Source organism: Odontesthes bonariensis, chromosome 18 (genome assembly GCF_027942865.1).
Source record: "Odontesthes bonariensis isolate fOdoBon6 chromosome 18, fOdoBon6.hap1, whole genome shotgun sequence".
Classification (NCBI taxonomy): domain Eukaryota; kingdom Metazoa; phylum Chordata; class Actinopteri; order Atheriniformes; family Atherinopsidae; genus Odontesthes; species Odontesthes bonariensis.
The window spans coordinates 6,931,879-6,951,685 of NC_134523.1; the positions used below are offsets into that span (position 1 = coordinate 6,931,879).

The 19,807-nt window shown below is 41.1% G+C and overlaps 1 protein-coding gene across 5 annotated transcripts; it reads right to left on the minus strand.

Moving 5' to 3' along the window:
* Positions 1-160: 160 nt before the first annotated feature.
* gjb9b (gap junction protein beta 9b) lies at positions 161-10,055 on the minus strand. Of its 5 annotated transcripts, XM_075448968.1 has the most exons (4): positions 9,948-10,054; positions 4,446-4,579; positions 2,036-2,525; positions 161-1,842 (listed from the first exon to the last, which is right to left on the minus strand). In XM_075448968.1, exons 3-4 carry the CDS (start codon positions 2,423-2,425, stop codon positions 1,414-1,416), a joined length of 819 nt encoding a protein of 272 aa, XP_075305083.1. In that variant the 5' UTR covers positions 2,426-2,525; positions 4,446-4,579; positions 9,948-10,054; the 3' UTR covers positions 161-1,413. The 5 variants fall into 5 exon arrangements, with proteins under 5 accessions (XP_075305083.1, XP_075305086.1, XP_075305082.1 ...); XM_075448971.1 differs by lacking the exon at positions 4,446-4,579 and having other exon boundaries at positions 2,036-2,463; positions 9,948-10,055; XM_075448967.1 differs by lacking the exon at positions 4,446-4,579 and having other exon boundaries at positions 9,948-10,055.
* Positions 10,056-19,807: the final 9,752 nt, after the last annotated feature.

A 19,807-nucleotide genomic window follows, 5' to 3' on the forward strand; every position in this document is an offset into this window, starting at 1 on the left:
CCAGAGGGAAATTAAATTCGTTTGTGAGTGAGTCACTCTCTGTGGAACTGTGAAAAATGCAGGTATTCTTGTCAGGGTTTTCCTTTCCTCCACAAACGTGCTTTGCTGACAGCCATAATAATCATTCATCATGATTGTGAAATGAAGAGAGGACATACTGTAACAGTGTGGGAAAATGACTTTATAGGTTGCAACAATAAATACAAAATGTTGAGAAAAACACATCACATACAATTTTACTTTATTTCCTTAAAAATAATGAATGTACCTACAACTGGCTTGAATAAGTCCAAACATAGCTTTAGAAATAGATTTAAATAGATATCTCTGATTGATGCTAAAAAAAAATTCTCTTGTGTTAAAGGAATTCTAATCATGTCTTATTAAATCTTGTTCATTAGCGGATATATATTTATTTATTTATTGTTTTTACATCACTTGGGATGGTCCTTTAGCCATTTCTACTTATAGTTTGGCAACAAGCACTTACATTTTCTAGTAGCAAATGATACATTTACAAAAAGAGAAATAGACACAGACATACACTTATTCTCACATAGCACATCATTCATATTACATCAATCCCAAAAGATTCTCTAATTTCCACTTCAATCCTCTATTTTGACAAATACATTTTGGATTCACAGAGTTGTGTGATACCTCAGAATGTCATTTAATATGATGATGATGATGATGATGATGGTAATTTATTTCAGACAAAACATTTCACCGGTCAGTGCAAAGCAAACACAAAGTACATAATAAATTATAAATAAATTTCTTGAAGACACATCACATCGGTGATTATGAGTCTGAAAAGGAGTATGATGAAGTATAACTTATATAATCATACCCCTTTTCCAGTCGTAATTTATCACATTATTTTCAGTTTCCAATATCCTTTCTGACAACATGAAATAATAATTATAGTTATATTTCCTCAGAGAGATGAAAGTAGTACATACACACACATATACATATGTACACATACATATATACATACACACATATACATACATACACCCATATACACACCCATCTGCTTATATACAAAAATAATACACAACTATTTACAGACCTATAAACATTTACCCACACATGCACAGACCTGCACACACTTGCTGAAATCATACATAGAGTTTTAATTCCCAGCCAGGATCATCCCCCTTGTTCTTCCTTAAACCTTTGAATAATAACCATTTTGAGACCTTTCTTAAAATATCTCATGCTTGGACTTTGCTTCAGCTCTTTAGAGAGTTTATTCCAGATCTTCACACCAACACCAGAAATGCACATTCTAATGATAATATGATAATAGTTACAAATCCTTGATGTGAAGGATGTCTCTGTGGAGACGTGCAGCCGTACTCCACGGAGTTTAAGTGCCTGGCTTAGTCTCTACCATACTGTGCGTTATTTTTTACTCGATGTTGCCTTCTCAGCGTGGCTGTTACTGAGGTTCTGAATGGAAACGGTTGGATCCATTCTGACGGAGTTTTTGGACCGGAATTCTGTACGTGGTGCTGACAGCGATTCCATCTCGTGACTTTCTACAAACATTCTTCGGTCTGCCTCTATCTTCCTCTTAACGACTTTCTGGATACGTTTGTAGATGAGGTAAATCATCTCACAGATGCACATCAAGATGCAGACTGAAGAGGAAACCACCATGAACAGTGTGAAGATTCTTTTTTCTGTGGGCCGGGATATGTAGCAGTCCACCGTGTTGGGGCAAGGCTCCAGGGAACACTTGGACAAGCGGGGCAAGTCATAACCTTCATAAATGTAGTACAGGAGGTAGAGGAAGGCAGCATCAAAACCTGCCTTGAAGATCAGACTCACCTATGAGAGAGGAGGAATATGGGTTAAAAAATGGAAAAATACAGGCAGTACCCGCTTGATCAGCCTAGGTCATTGAAACAAATCCCCTCAGTATGGAGGAATAAAAAACTTGCATGTGATTTATGACCAGTATTTTTGGGATTTTCTACCCACAAGCAAAGACAAAAAGTACATTCAAATTCTTTGCTCTTACCAGGTATGTCCACCACAGTCCCCCACGCTTCTTGCCAGGGTTGGCATACAGATGGGCACCCTTGTGGGCGGTGGTGTACTTCATGTCCTTCTGCTCCCGATACTTGACATGCCCAACGACCATAAGTGACGGGCAGGTGATGAAGATGAGCTGCAGGGCCCACAGGCGGATGTGGGAAATGGGGAAGATGTGGTCAAAGCACACGTTGGTGCAGCCGGGCTGGGCGGTGTTGCAGACAAAGTCTTTGTTCTCATCTCCCCACACCCGTTGAGCTGCGACCACGAACACCATCACCCTGAAGACGAAGACCATCGAGAGCCAGACCCGACCGAAGACGGTGGAATATTTGTTGACTCCGCTGATGAGCGCCTCCAGACCAGACCAGTTCATGACTGCTGCCTTGCAGGTGGAGGACGGGACGGAAGAGGCTGAAGGAGATAATGAGGCTGGTCAAGAGACTACCTGGGAGAAATTTCTTGATGATCCTAACCTGAGCAATGAAAAAAAAGTAGATTACAACAGCGATAGTAGTTCAAGCATACGGATATTAAAACTACCCTAATTGAATAAAAAAAGAGCACTGCACATGTCATTGTATAACTTTATTTATTTATCTACTTTTTCTAAATTGAGGATTCCACAAGATGGTTGACAAGACAGAGAAAGATTTAAAAAACATGGGCAAAAGTGGATTGTCTGAAAAACCGAAGAATAGATCAACAGGCTGGAAAGTCGCATCTGTTTTAAAAGCAGGACAGGTTTGATACTATCAGACTGCTCTGTTGAGGCATGTTGTTTGGCACTATGCCAGATGCTTTACTGCTCTGATTGGTCGTGAGTCTGTTCAAATTTCGTCTGGAAACATTTTGGCCCACACCCGCTGATATTGCGCTTAGGAAAGGAACAGGGAGGCTCCAGACCTGTGGGGAGCCAATGCTCAGCGTGCGGGTGGATGAGAGGTGGGGCCCCAGTCGCACAGTCTGGGGTCGGTCAGACAAAAAGTTTTTGATCCAGGCACATGTGAAAGGGGGGATGCCGAGGGTTTCCAGTTTTGTGGTGAGTCTGTCCGGGATTATAGTATTGAAGGCAGAACTGCAATCCACAAAGAGCATTCGAACATAAATCTGCTGCTGCTCCAAGTGGTTTAGTGCAGAGTGGAGAGCTACGGCGATGGCATCCTCTGTGGATCTGTTCGCCCGGTGTGCGAACTGATGGGGGTCGAGGTCTGGGGGGAGGTAGTCCGTAATGTGCTGAAGGACCAGTCTCTCGAAGCACTTCATGATTACCGGAGTGAGGGCCACCGGACGGTAATCGTTCAGGCTAGTGATGGGAGACTTATTCGGCACCGGAATTATTGTGGATGTTTTCAGACAGGATGGAATGACTGCCTGGGCCAGGGATGCAGGAGCCGGGTGGAGGTGGAGGTGGGGGCAGGGCAGGAACAGATGAGTGCTGCTGGGATGATCCAAACCGGGCAAAGAATCTGTTTAGCTCCTCTGCCAGTGGTGCACTCAGGTCTGCTGTTGATGCATCACGACCTCTGTAGTTGGTGATGTCATGTATTCCCTGCCATACCTCCCGTAAGTTGTTGCTGGACAGATGGGACTCTATCTGCATCCTGTGGTCTGTTTTTGCCCTCTTCACTCCTCGTCTCAGGTCAGCTCTAGCAGCACTGTACAGCGCTTTATCCCCTGACCTGAAGGTGGTGTCACAGGCCTTGAGGAGTGTGCGGACCTGGTTGGTCATCCAGGGTTTCTTCTTAGGGAAAGCCCGGATGTTTTTCTCCACAGTCACATTCGTGATACAGAACTGGATATAGTCCAGGACCTTTCCTGTGTGTGTCTCCAGGCCCTGATGCTCAAATAGGTCCCAGTCTGTCTGTGAGAAGCAGTCTTCGAGTTTGGTGAGTGCGTTGTCAGGCCAGGTTGTCACAGTCTTTATGATGGGCCTGACTCTGTGTCTGAGGGAGATGTAGGTTGGGGAGAGCAGGAGGGAGAGATGGTCTGACTGTCCCAGGTGGTGGAGGGGTGTGGCTCTGTATGCGTGCTTGATGTTGGTGTAGACTTGATCCAGAGTGTTCTCCCCTCGTGTAGCACATTTCACATGCTGATGGAAGTTGGGCAGTACAGTCTTTAAGTTGGCCTTGTTGAAGTCCCCAGCAATAATGTGAACACCATCAGGGTGGGCCCGCTGCTGTTCGTTCACGGTGTTCAGCAGGAGAGAGAGCGCTGTGTTTACATTGGCGTCGGGTGGAATATACACAGCCGTGATGACCACAACAGTTAGCTCTCTCGGGAGGAAAAAAGACAGCACTTCACAGACATGTACTCGACGTCTGGGGAACAGTGTCTGTCTATGATAGTCCCGTTATTACACCAATCATCACGCACATAAATACAGAGTCCCCCACCTTTGCTCTTCCCGGAGTCCTCTGTTCTGTCTCCGAGGAGCAGAGTCCGGCCTGCTTGCTGCACGCTAGCATCGGGTATGTTCGGGTGCCTGGAGCCTGGTGCCTGAAGCCTGGAGAACTACTCCTGAGGACGACTTAAAAAAATGACAAGAAAGCTTGTCTAAGAGTTTTCAGGCTGTGGCAAAGATTTAATATAGAGGATAAAGGAAGAATGATAGTTGCTCACTTTCAAGTGTAGCGTGCTCGGTGGCAATTATATATATCAAATATAAGGATTTATCTTAAACCTCGAATTAAGGGCACCACCTACCTATAATTTACTTTAAATGACAGTCAGGTAGGAAAACTGTTGAAATATTACGATCCTGGTATGTTAAATTAATAATTAGTTAATAATCAATTAATAATCAGTCTCATATCTCGCTACTTTCGTGAAGTTCTCGTTTGGTTGGACAGACATTACGTAAAGAAAGCATACGACACAATCTGTGATTATAACATATATATATAGATATATGAACTATTTATTAAAATGATATGACCAAAACATGAACCTTTAAAACAAACAGGAGATGCATTGAATATGGGTGATTATATAAAACACTTAGTGAATGGAAAATAAAATATGGGGAATGGGGAGATACTGGATGTATTCAAATAGTTTAGGTTGGCTGACTATTTGACGCTAAATACTGACATTTCGGATTAATGTATCATTCTGTGAAAGCCTCGAGACATCCATCAAACCCACTTTAAGGTGAAAACGGGTCGGTCTTACTGTGCTGAAGTTCTGCTTAGTCAGCTCGGAACACGGCAGCGGCCACGCGGGGTCCGAGGGGATTTCTCTTCCGCTCTCTGGGCCTTCCTGGTTGTGGTGGCTGACTTTAGCGGACTTCTCAGTTGCTTCTTTCACTGGGAAACGGGAACGCTGGTGCCGAGGGCTGTGGTTAGATGATCGAATCTTCTGAGTGTCAGTGGGTCCGTTGCTTCTCTGATGAAGTGAACTTAAGTTCACAGAAGATTAATAAAAGGTTGCTTGGAGTTGGTTTTCTTGGTAGGAAAACTTCATCCTGTTCTTATCTTTGTTCGGGTCTTTCTTTCTCGTCTCCGGGGTCTCACTGGGTTCTGGAGGGCTTCCTCCGGTCGTCCTCTGCATCGCTCATCCTCTCGTCTTTCCGCTCTCTCCTGAGATTATGGGAAAACTCCCAAACTCTGGTGAGCTCTTCTCTTCTGCTCAAACCATCTCCAAATCTCTCTGAGCAACTGTTCTCTGCTCAAATCTCCTTCTGAAACTCTGGGTTGGAACTCTTCTGGAACAAGTGGCATGAAGCCAGAAACAAGACGCCTGAAGCGAGAGCCAGAAAACGAGAGAACGAGAGCGAGAGACTGTGTTTTTCGCGGGCTACGGGTTTTGACTCTCGGAGGCGGGGCATGACGTAAGCTTACACTACTCTTTCAGCCAATGATATGCCTGAACTGTGTAAGATGATCTGTTTTGCGTGGGGATTTCTGGATGAGACAAAGAAACTCTGTCTCATAGAACATTTGTCTCGGTGATTCTGAAAACACCACATCTTGTTAAGATATGCAGATTAAAGATATAACATAGACTTGCAATATAAAGACATCAAAATAACACACAACGTAATTGATGATTATGACTTTCAAAATTCAGATGAATATCTATGAAATCGTGACATATGAATAGTGAACCACACAATGTTAATTTTCTGTGTTAACAATGGGGATACCAAACAAATACCAAATAGATACCGAAGGGACATCGTTAGAAGTTAATTGTTGCATATATCTTGTCCATTTTACTGAGTCCTCTGGGATTTAAATGTTCAACTAATCAACACTGCAGACCACTAGGGGGCAATGTGGTTCCATCAGGCAGGTTGGGAATTTTCAACCAAGATCAGTTCTTTGTCAATATTTAAGCCAGAATCGTACAAATTGTCTCTATATGCGTCTTGTGATCAAGCTGGAAACCTGAAAGAAATTGTATACGGTTATCAAACACATTTAATATAGTTTTAAGATTCGACTAAAAGTGAGTCTTAGTGAAGTCTTCTCAGTTCGTATGTAGCCATCTGGTCTCTTTCTCTGGTGGGAGAGGGTGTTAATATGTCAACCGCGATTCATGGTGAAGATAAGATAGTGAGGTCTCCAACATTTCCAACAAAAAGGTTCTTTGTTCATTCGAGTTTATCCCAATTTATGGAGAGCGTCTGTTGCGAGTTCGACTCCCCAAAAACTCAAAAGGGTAGAAGGTTAACGTAAATTAGGCAGTTTCTGTCTCTTTTTCCTTTGTGGAAAGAAAATGAAGATCTGGTTTATATCCACATACGTAAACATCCCCCACAGGAATGTTGGTTTTGTCAAAGTTTGAAAACTCTTAATCCACACGGCACTGTGACTGCTACACAAGCTTGTTACAGCTGTAAAAGCTCTATTTTTGCCTTCTGTTTTGTATTGCCACGCATGTTTCAATTCATCACTGCACCCATTTCCCATTTCTTAGCAATATATGAAGAAATGAGGGTTGGCTCAAGACGGTATTGTAAACTCCATTCCATTGAAATTAATTTCTTCTGCAAAGGGTGGTTTTATCTAGTTTCTTCTCTGAATACACAGGACAAGATTTCTGTTTGGGTAATAGAATATCTGAAGAAAATATTGCTGCTGTGTTCAACCATACACTCTCCACTTTCCAAGCATTGCCGCAATACAGTAGAATTGAATCAGTCAAGATAACAGAATGAATAGCAGAAATGCAGAGGTATGGATGAGTAATACGGGGAATCATGAAGACTGTCCCCTGAGGGAAGAAATGGTGGGAAATAAATTTATTTAAAATCTGTTTTTAAACCTGTAGTTCTGTCCATATTCTAGCTCTGGTGTTCATGTTAACGCATGTGTCAATAGATGGCTGCACCTACTTCCCATTTTCCTGTGGGGTGGCTCAAGACTTTGGCATCGCACTGTAGAGGCCCTACATGTACTTGCCTTGGAAAACTTAAATCTTTCAAACTCTAAATAGCCAGGTGTCGACCCCGTTCATGCTGAAATAATTTGTCATTTTCAAAGACTCAACCAAGCTCTTCCCCAAAAAACAATTTAACACGCCGCACCATTGTCTTCACAGAGGGAAGTTAGGTTAGCTGAAGTGTAAAACAGGTGGAGTGTTCCTTTAAAGATTTGCACGTCTGCAAGTCGATTAGTTATTTGCAGTATCAAAAAACTTTTGGATTTTGTAATCCAGTTATCCAATTAGCAAAAGATGCAAAAGTGAATGACAGATAAAAGAAACATACATTTCACATGCAATATTAAACATTACATTTACAGCATAATGGACTGCAATATTTTTCTCTACCTTTAAACCAGTTACACCACAATAGCAACACTAAAGCCATTGCAGCCTCTCTGTGCGGCTATTCCTTATCTCTAACAAGCTGGATAGACAATCACAAACAGAAGAGCATCAGGTGTGAAATCAAAACAAACAGGCATCATTTTCACAAATTCATTTTGTCTTATAGGTTTTGCATTAACACAGAGCCGCCTTTTCAATACTGACTCATTATACACCAATGGGTGAGTCATCGCCAAGGCCTCCCTTTGCTGAAAAGAAGAAACGAATACCAGCCATGCCATTAGTCAGCTGTTTGAACAGCAGTGTGGCTAAACAGGGAGCTGCTGTCAGTGTCATCCAAAATGTCTATTGCAGTCTCTCTTCTTCAGAGGAAGACAGTATTTCATTTGTCAATCACAGTATCATGGGAGCTGTGATCAGGAAATTTACTTAAAATAATACTAATAATGTGCATTTGGTGATCTTTAAAGATAAAGACTTTATAGATGCAGCTTTTTCTAAATCACCTGCACAGTTTTTTTTTGTTAACTTTGAAGCTTTGAAATACACATTTAGTTTTGTTCAATAACTGTAGACATAAGGAAAGTCTATTGCACTTCACTAGGGTAGAGCTTTCTCTGCCACTGCTTTTCGACAACAGGAAAAGTGCCTCTCTTTCACATTTACGTCTCATTTTGACGAACGCTCAAAGCTTGACAGGGAAGGAGTTGGATAACAGCCTCGCTGCCCAGCGTTCCATTTCAACTCTGTCTCATCTAATCCCAACAATTTGAATTCTGAGACGCTCCCTGTCACCATTTCAGCATCACTGTAGACATATTGAGCTGTCAAATCAGTTGCTATTTTCTCTCTCATCCAGCATTCCTGACTATTAAATTACACCGTATAAAAAAAAAAAGACTCAACTCAGAATCAAAACACGGGCTTTTGAAAGCCAGACACGTTCAATCACTGCTGATGTTACCTGCACTTTACCTCTCCTTCTAAACTGATAACACAGCCACGGGCATTAATCTTACAGCGTGCCCCGGCCTGTGCCCCTGGGGACGGATGTTATTCAGTTCTACCTATAGAACAGTTCTTTTTCTTTTTTAAAGTGCTACGCAGACTGGATCATTTTAAGACAGCACAAATGTCCCAATGCAAGTGCACAGTACGTGTCTTTGCTTTTTGGCAAATGTAGTTACTATGGGATTTTCTGTTCTAATTCCATGCAAAATTGCATGTAACTTCGAGGTCACATTCAGCCCAGATAAGAGAGAAAAGTCTCAGAGACAACAGTATATCTTGTCTGATGGAGATGGCAAACCTGGACCACAATTTCTTTTCCCACTTGCTGTAGATTGCAACGTCGACAGCAGCTGGCCTCATCCATCTCTTTGCCAGGGGTTTGTCCTTCTCTTTGTTGTGACAGAGCACATATATTACTCTTTCTCGGATTGCGTGATGCACTTGATACCAGTGTGCTAACTCACTGTGATGCAAATATAACTTTAGTGCGACTCTGATGGACTCGTATAAATCGACAAACATAAACACTGACAGGCAACAGGTGAGGGCCAAACATAGTTACTGAGCCAGACAATATTTGTTTTGCATCTTTTCTTGCACAGTGACAGATTATCTGGAACTTGCTCTGCAGGTTGAGCCAGTTTGAAACGCTTCTCTGTTCACCAACAGTACTTTCTCCATTTAAGTCATAGCTCCTGGCAGACCAGGTAGGGCTGAGGTTATCTTGAATGGCCTTAATTTTCTGTCATTCACACACATTTTCTTACCTTCAATCTGACAGGTTTTAGGCTAACACGAATCATACGAAGGAGAAAAGCGCAGAGCAATACAAAATCCTTCCAATTGCCTCACTGAAGAAAACTCACTCTTTGATATGTGCCAGAGCTGAGCTTAAATCCCTTGACATGAGTCAGTCTAGTTATACAATAGAAAAAGAGAAGTAGGAAAAATGTTATTTTTCCCGCAAACTATCTTTTGTCCTTTTGAATCTTTTTTAGAAAAAAATAAATTGAACTGGAACTGAATTGAAATTCAGCAATCAATTAATGATACATATATTTTTCTTGAGCCATAAACTCATAAATATAGACAAAAATGAAGCACCTTACCCTAGACAGAAGGAAGCATTATAAAGAGATTTCTCCTGAAAGGGAGTGGGCGTCGGGTGTCGGCTTCTCATGTGCTGATGCTAAATGGCTTGGTTTCACCTGCATATTTGAAAGGGGCTGCCTTTAAGGTGTGGTCCTTGTTAAGAGTTAAGGACGGGGAGGAGCATCCCACACAAAGAGTTGCCTGCTCTGACCCACAGGTAATTCGAACATCTGCTGGTTTGGCACGGAAAAAACGCTCTCTGGGTAATTGTTATCCGGGAAAAGGTATGTGACAGAGAAAGAAAGAGAAACAGAGTGACAGAATGTTGTGATATTGGAATGACAAACCACGTGATAATGAGTTATATATGCGAGTTAAACCAAAAGAGATTTACAGGAAATCATGAGGAACAGGCATCTCAAATCTGCATCGTGTTCCATTTGACACGTGACTGAGGCAAATCTGCCTAATAGGATGCAAAATATATTCCTTGTGTTAGCACTGACTTCTGTCATTTAACCTTTAGATCCTATTTTATGTGTTCTTCCTACACTCACATTTTCTGGCCTGCTTGTGTACACAATTATGAGTGCATGCATGCACACACACATAAAAAGTGCACTGCCGGCTGCTCCTTTTTGCCCTACTCAAGATAAAAGTCTGAGACAGAATTTAGATAAATAAAAGTGGAAGAAAACACCGGGGGAATTACACAAAGAGAAACTAATGATATGAGCGAAAACACAGCATGAAGAAAAAAATATATCTAATGTCCCTTCTGGCTTCTTATTAAAATCTCACAAAGTTAGTCATACATTTCTTTTTACTCAGCACTTAAACGTGCAATAGATGCATTCTCATGCTACGGAATCCCATGTGTTCCACGGGAGGGGGAGATTTCTCTTTGTAGAGGGTTTCTCATTTTTTGTTTGTCTACATAGTTTTTCTTTCGTTTCCATATGATTTGCTGACACACCCAATTGCCAGCTATGCCATGAATGCAACATACTAAGTGGAACTACAGTGCATGGGCCACCAAAGATGTCCTTAAATAATTGATACGCAGGTGTTTTTTTTCTGGAAGATGAAAACTAAGTGCTCAGGGTTTTTCTACACAGTATTGTTACTATGTGAGAAAGACGGAGACTGGGAAAAAAAAGAGAAACAAAGGGAAATAACTCAGGGTGATTACTAAATTACGTTAGGGTGTGTCAAAGTAATGTTACCCAACCTCACCTGTAACTTAAAAGCCACAAGTCGGGTTGTTTCATTTTGGTTTCTGTTTTGCCCGTGACACAAGTCAGTCCTTTTTAAAAATGGGAGACTGTACTCAGCTCAAAATAGAACAGTCTGCAGAAAGCTGAGTTCTGCAATAAATATGATGCCATCTTGCACTGATGCGATGCAGACAGGAGGAAGATCAGACAGGGAGAAAGATGAATGCCTCTCAACAAAGAATATGTTATTCCCTCCACTGGCCTCTAGAGAATGCTGATGCTCCATCATCTTATCATACTTTTTTCTTTTTAAGCAGACAGAAAAATGTAGAGGAAGGCAAGAAATCTTAAGCAGACTGAGAGGGGGAATCTCATCTCTCCTGTTATGACTGAAAGCTCCATAATGTCTTAGAAATATATAATTGTACTGATCAAATGTTCTAAAAAAAAAAAAAAAAAAAAAAAGAACTCTCGCTTTCTGTCACAGCTACACATTCAACACGACAATCGCTTTTGGTTCTCGGAAGACATGGAGGTGCTCAGCTGATCAGGATGAGCCCATTTAATTAGAATGGCCCTGCTCTACATGAGGTTGGAGGCATATCCTCCTCCACGGTCTTGAGATGAATATTACATGTGGAGGTGTTTGACAGGTGAGTCTGTGAGTGTGGACTGACTCACTGCTGGTCACAGTAATGCTCGAGCACCCAGAGGTTGTTTTTCTGCCTGCTTTGTTTGTTTAGTTCAGTATGAAGTTTCAACATTCCTCTAACCTTGCTGCGCTGCCCTCGTGAAAAAACACGTTTTGCAATGTGTGGGATGTTCGCAGGCATTTTCCATCATTGCAGTTGAGTCGTTAACCATTGTTTCCAGGAAATGTTGCCATAGAGGAAGTTATCGGATCGCATTCCAATTCTTGTTATCTTCTGATACTTTTCTTTCTCTTTCTATTTTCTCTGTCTCTCTCTGGGCTAATGATGAGCCATGCTCACGGATTATCTGCCTCAAACAATGTGATTAGATACGTTTGAAAATAGGATAAATATGAAGAAGAAAGGAAAAAGATGTTTTTCATAATGCTCCGAAAGACTCAAAAATGAGCTTTTCTCAGCGAGATAAACTCGGTGTTGGATTTTATAAGATAACAGTGGTTCCTCTTTAAATTGGAAAAATATAAACAAGTAATGCTTGAAGTTATTTTAAAATAGAATAAATATGAAGTATAATGCAGATTCAAGTTAGTTTGAGTAAATACATTCACTTCACGGTGCATTTTGTAGGATAACTGTTCTGCTTACAGTAGGACATAAACATGACCATGAATCTATATACAGTTTATGAACATGTCTATGTCTAATGTTGACTTAAGACAGGCCTTTCCTGTATCTCTGAGGTTTGCAGTCTGTACGTTTCAGATTTTCAGTACAACTCAGAGTCCTGACATCTGCAAAAATACTCATGTGACAGCGGATGTGGGATGTGCCTGCGGTGGACAGACAGCTTAGTGCAGGGAACTCTTGAAACGGTGGGGGAACAAACCAATTCCTCTAAACATCAACAAGATGAAGTAGGTATTTCTTTTGGGGGGGGTTCCACCCAACCCTCTACACAACATAATGAATAAACAACTTAGTATCTTCAGCCAGAGTATCTTCAGCCATTTCGACTGCAATTAGAACCAATACAGAAGGCCATTGCTACCCACGACAGTAATCACTTACACTGACTCTCTGTGCTAGGAGAGTGGCCTTACGGCCTTACATAGAAAGCAATACATCATAGTGATTTTGACTTTTTCTGTCTGTTAATAACCGTTTTTCCATTTGTTTGCACGGTGACAACTATATTTTTCTTTGGGATTCAATAAGATTCAATTCAATATCCACCAAAACGATGAAAGAATAAAAAGGGTGCCAGGGATGCTCAGGGTTGACCATAGCTTGTACAGCTGTACAAAGATATAAATTAGATTTGAGTCTTTGTGAAAAGGTCTATGACAGACAAAACACAGACATGTAATATAGTGTTGCAACGTAACTAAGGTGGGCTCAGATTCACCAGGTTCGTCATGTCTGCTGCATATGCTTATGACTGCGGCTCCCTTATTTAGATAACAAATGCTTGTGTATGGTGTGAGGGAGACATGAGTAGTAATGCCTCTTGCTTTTCTTCTTATGTGTAGGAAGGCTGATTCATTCTTGACCCAAATGAACTCTCAGGAACAAAAACAGCTCACAGTGCACTTTCAGCTTATTAAATACCTGTCTCAGTTAAGCAACCCTCTTGGAGTCATTATTTATTCTCCAACAAACTTGTCTGGATACATATAAATACGAAGAACCAATTTCATAAACAGGTTCAAAAATGTTTTGAGGGGGAGTGAAGTTTTTTATCCTGATAGGGATAAGATTCCCATCTCTTTTTAATCAAATTTAACTACAAGAGATTGAAATGAACAGCACACGCACTGCTCAATACTGTGAATCAGTATGGAAGACTAAGCAGCAAACAATTCAAGAGCGGCTTTTCTTAAAACGTATGTTTGAAAGTGTTCTTGAGCATTGAAGAATGAAAAATTCCACTCCTGTGTGTGTGCAGATGTATGTAAGAGAAATGTGAGAAGTGGACCAAATGAGGAGATGACAGTATCGACACCTGTTTCCCTACACTGCTTGTCAAATTCACAGTTTAGGTGGTTGTGGATCACGCTGCTGCACCCTGGATAGCGTGCACAATGTCTGTTGGCAGTCCTGGATTTCCTGACGAGTCGTATTGCTCTGTGACTGGAAAAGTTAAATAGGTTCAGAATGCTTGGTTAGGCATGTGTGTGCATACCCTCATAATGCAGAAGCCACTCAATAAGTGGTAAAGCCCAATATGAAATGTGTGAAATAAAGCTGGAACAAGTTAATTATCCTAAATTTGCTCATTGAAACATGCAAATATTTTCAATTAGGAGATATTATCAGTATAAGACCCCCATTGAGAAGTCATTTGGGTTCCGTCTCTCACAATAACTTATGTTTACAAATCCTGCACTTCTCTTTTAACTCTTCAGGTCTGAACTTTGCTTCCAATATCCTAAAACAGTGTTTATCCATCTGCAGATATCACCTTCAGCTTTTTGCCTGGTCTCTTTGGTCATCCTCAGCAAACTTCCCTCAACCAGTGCAACTGTCCAAGGCCTCCTGTTTCCTTCATGACTCTTTTTCTGCGAGACCTGTGCTGCCACAGACATTGCTCCAGCTTGAGTCATTCCCCAGTGTGTCAGAGCTGATGACACCAAGCTGGGAACAGCTTTTTTCACTGCATGTTGTGACAGCACCGTATGTCCATGCCACTGTGGATGATGTCAGGATGACCCCTGAAAGAGGTCAACGTATACTTTCTCTTCCTTTTCCTGTCCATTAGACTGACTCCAGAGAAATGGAGGTGGAATTGTCAGTGATAGAAAATAAATATATAAATAAAAATCAGCAGTAAGCTCATTTATGTCATGATTATCTGATTACAGTGGATCACTAAAATTGACAAAAAATTGAAATAAAACCAGGCATTTACACATCATTAAAACACCATATTACACCCATACAGGCCTGTCTGAACTCTGAATCTATTAAAGATATTATATATATATATATATATATATGATAAAAATCTCCTAATTCTTTTCAATTTTACATTTAGAAATGTTTTTCTTAAGTAAATGTTCTAATCTAATCATGTTACAATGCACATTTTTCCTTCTTTTGATGCCACTGTTGCAACTTATTTTGAATAATCGGTGGCTTTCATAACGATCAAATTGAACATGTACATTACAAAACAATTTACAATCCATTTTACAATCTATCCATTTCTTCTAGCCAGGAGCACACTTGCCATGCTTGTTACATCTTCTGAGCCCTCTGGATTATTTCTTTTCTTTTTTAGGTATAGAGTATCCATGATCATGGCATTCAGTTTCTGTTTATACAGCTTTCCAGCTTTTGTGAACGCTTGATTGTGTGGAAAATGAGTCAGAAGCTATTTTCACACATGTACACTGTAGGTTTTCAGGAGAATGTGGAAACAATTGTGGAGAAACTGCAGACTGAATTTTTTGCATATTCGCCACAATTTATTTTTACATGTGCATGTCACATTAGGAGACTCTGCTGGAGAGGTGTTCATCCTGTGTGTTGGGTGTGTGAGGTAGAAACCGAGTAAACTTCTGTGTTTCGAGGGATTCGGGCATAATTAACACTTTGGATAGGCAGAAACGTGTGCTTTATGGTGTATGTCATTTAAACCAACAAATTGTTAAACCCAATTTTGAACAAAAACGTGGTAAGACCATGGGTGACGGTGTGGATCTGGCCCTGATGCATTGAAAACCTGGAAACTAAATACTGAGGGAGTGATTGGTGAGTGAGTGCAGCTGAGGGAAAAAACACAGGTGGTGTGAATGAAGGTGATGGCAGGGCAACAGAAACTGTGGGAAAACATTGCAAAGCTAAATACAAGACCTGGGGCCCGTTGCACAAAAGTAGGATAAGGGATTAAGCCGGGATATATTGGCTATCCTGGATCAACTTATCCATGATCCGGTTGCACAAAAGTAGGATAAGGGAAGTGGGATATGTTCAGACGTAAGTTACCATGGAGATTTATTCTGTGAAGCTAGCCTGCTCCAGACCAGGCTAAGTTCCAGGATCTATTTAATCTCATTCCTTATGTCAGTCAGCGGTCGCCACAAATGGAAACCAATATTTATTCCACTGCCTAGAACATATTGTTAAAACATTTAACTATACCCACTATCATTATTGAAACATTTGTGATCATTAATCACAATCATTTTAGATAACTGATGATTTTAGATGAACTTGCAATCATTAGATAATTTAGTTTCCCACAGACTACACATAAAGTACATCACCATATAAATATAAATACACATTAGAGAGTACCATGATGTTCCTTTATTGAACAAGGATGAATCAAAGCAAGTAAACCATCAGCTCCTTTCAAAACTGAAGTCACACAGTACTCTACAAGACAAAAAGCACAGAATCAAAGCATGCAGTTTGAGACAAACTGTTTGTAAAAATGGGCTATACAAATAAAATTGCCTTGCCTATACGGCACAAAAACCTAACAAAAATTCCTCTGCCATTGCAGGCCCAACTTAAATCAACATGCATATTAATTAAAATAATTTAACACATATTGGTCTCTGACCAGCCGACCACAGTCGTCATCCGGGAAGATGGCAGGATTGTCCCAGTCTATGAGAGCTGGCACTCTGGGGGCCCTCTCCTTTCTCAGGCAGGCCACATTCTGGAGGACAGCACAGGCCACAATGATATCACATGCCCTGTCTGGGCTGACTCTCAGGTTCAGACACTGAAAGCGTGCCTTCAGTGGGCCAAATGTCATTTCTATCCGGGCCCTTGTTCTGGCATGGGCATGGTTGTATGCCAGTTGTGCCTCCAGAGGTTCTGCAAATGGAGTGAGCAGAAAAGGCTGGCAGGCATACCCTCTGTCACCCAGCAATACACCCAGGAATTCACCTGTGAATACAAAATGTTACCATCACAACCTCATAAGTAGTGACATTCTTAACACAGCTATTAAGTTAAAAGTGATTATCAATAGAGGTTCTGTGGCTCACCTTGTGATAGGTGCCGATAGATCTCAGAGTTCCGAAACACTCGGGAGTCGTGGACCGAGCCGGGCCACTTTGCCACAACATTACTGAACAAATAGTCAGCATTGCAGACCATCTGAAATGATAAGATGTTAAACCAATTAATGCACATCACAGGCAATGTACAGTGTTCATTAATTAACTTTATCAAAAGTCATGTTCACCTGTACATTGATGCTGAAGAAGTTTTTCCTGTTCACAAAATCCCCCTCATGGCCACCTGAGGGGGATTTTATTTTGATGTGTGTGCAGTCCACTGCACCAATGACATTGGGGAAATCTGTAACACGATGCAATGAGTATCTTACTCTGAATGTTAACATTGTAATTGTAACTGTAATTAAAAAAAAATAATAATCTTACCTGCAATCCTATTGAGAATGAGGAGTTGTCGTCATAGTACAGAGCCCCGCCCCTATCCGCCATGTTGGCAGAATGCTAGCGAGAAAACGCCATTCTCTCCGTTCGTTTACATTGTACGCGTGTGTTTTTAAATCAGTAAGTTTAAACAGTGCGGAATTGCAAGAACATGCCTGGAAATCACTGCTGTGTGAAGAACTGTTCCAGTACCTCACATAATACGTTTGGGAAACATAGGAACAACGAAATACATTTTTTTCGGTTTCCTAAATGGATGCAGCATCAGGGAGAGCAGGCATCTGACCTGAGGAGGAGACGCCGGATTGCCTGGCTGGCTGGACCTTACTTTCGATTGCACCCCTCCGTCGATGAGAGTGTGTTCTCTGCATTTTCACTCGGGTACGTTCTCTAAAAATCTCTTTATGTTGTTGTCTCTTAAAGCTACGAAGTTACTTTATGTTGTTGCAAACCCTGAAGTGCACCTGACGTTACTGCCTAGCTAGCTAACTAGCGAACTGTTGCCTCTTCGAAAATGCTCAATTTGCAAACTGTTAACTACCCCCTAATGTGGCTAATGTGTTAATGTGTACCCCTTCAGCCCCTTTGTCATACCATGAGCAGCGTTACCCTCTCAGGCTTTATCTTTATTTTGCATGTGTTCTGTGATGGGTTTGCCATTGATTGCATAGATTTTTTTCATAAACTATTTATTCTGTTGTAGGTAAGCCATCATATGAGATGTTGGAGAACCACGCTGACTGGACAAATTCAGATTTTTACATTCAACTGTACCTGTGCACATGCTGCTCAAATGTGAGGGTGAAAACCTAATGCCTTTAGATAAGATTGTCACTGTTTGCTGTGCCTTAACGAACATGTGCAAAAGTGTTGTTTGAGTTCATTCCTCATTGTTCATTACTTTTTAATTTGTTTGAAATAAATGTTTGAGTGCCTTGTTCATTACTTTTTAATTTGTTTGAAATAAATGCTTGAAACAACTTGATATGGCTTAACAATGTTTATTAACAGAACAGGAAAAAAGAATAAGGGCGCAAGGTGCAGAATGCAATATACCTCTAGGAAAAGTTAACAGTGCAAAAGAATATGTGTGCATTCAGTATAAAAAGTATAAACATTTCCAGCATGTAAACATTGACAACAAGCAATAATAATAAAATAATACTGTTACTAGTGCAAAAGAACAAAAAAACACTATTCAGCACAAGAAGAGCAAAACCATGACGTGTCAGCGGAGGGTCTGTCAAGCCCCACACAACTGAAGTGATACCACTGGATTGGTAAGTGGAGGCTCACAGTCTCCGTGAATGCAGGACCTATAAAATAAATAAAGTTAAATAAACTAAACAGTAAAAAGCATTTATTTCAAGTTACAGTCTACACTTTAGACACATTGATAATGGCTGTAATCTAACCAGGACATGTACACCTTGCATTCAAAATGTTAATGGCTTAAATCTAACCAGGAATGTACGCCTTGCAATCACACATAAGTACCCTAGCCAACCCAGAACTGGTTTGTTCACTTTGCAGCCCCCAACACCCAACACAATAACCCGCTACAGTATGTGTCGTTGGGCTAAAATCAAATGACAACTAAATACCTAAACATAAGCTTTAGCATACATCAAAACATTGGAAACGTTTGTGTACATTGAACATCTCGTTAATCTAGTGTTTACAAAACAAGTCGCAGTTAATTTCGTTGTCATTTTGGTCAAGAAGTGTCTAAATGCAATGTAATTACAACACACTAAAACGCATGACAAGAACCTTACCTTTGCCAGTACAACGCTGTTATCACCAGAGCCACCTGGAGACTTGTAGATGGCCAAGTCCTGCACCCAGCCACAGCAGAAAGTCTCGTACGATTCTAAAGATTTGTGACTTAAACTCCTGCATAGTGTAGTAACTTACACCAAAGACAAGATAATTGACTATGTCCATATATGTGCACGGAGGTAATTGGTCCAGGTCTCTGTGCCATTCTGCTGCAGGGAGCTCGTAAGAATCAATATTTTGGATGCTGGACAGTTTCTCCAAATACCGCTGCTTTGCGCTTGCAATAAGCTTGTCCCTGTAAGGTCCCTTTTCTTTCGCCTTATCTCTCTCCATTGCTTTGCTTTCTTTCTTTTTTTTTGTATTCGTCTCTGCCCTGCCGAAATGACAAATGCGGGAAGATATCCGTTAAGTTAATGGCGTTGCCCCTGGCAACCAATAGATTCTTCTGCCAACATGGCCGACCGGCCGACCGGAGTCACGTGACTCCTCATTCTCAATAGAACTCCTCCTTGATGTCACAGAGTCTTCTATGCCCAGGGAAGGAGATGAAGATGCTTGCAAGTCCTTTAATTGCGTTTTTTTTTCACTGCTAAAACAGTACAGGCAATGTGTGGGCAGGCACATTCTTAATAAAAAGTTGCTGCCATGTCCATTTTGGTTGCTTGCTTGCGCTTGACTCGGATCTCGAAAACACATGAGAAGCTATACAGAATCATACGCGGCGGACAGCACAGCTTTATGCCAATTACGCACACAGGCTCCACACCTCCACATGCATCGCGTCTGCAATCATAACTCATCAGGGGAA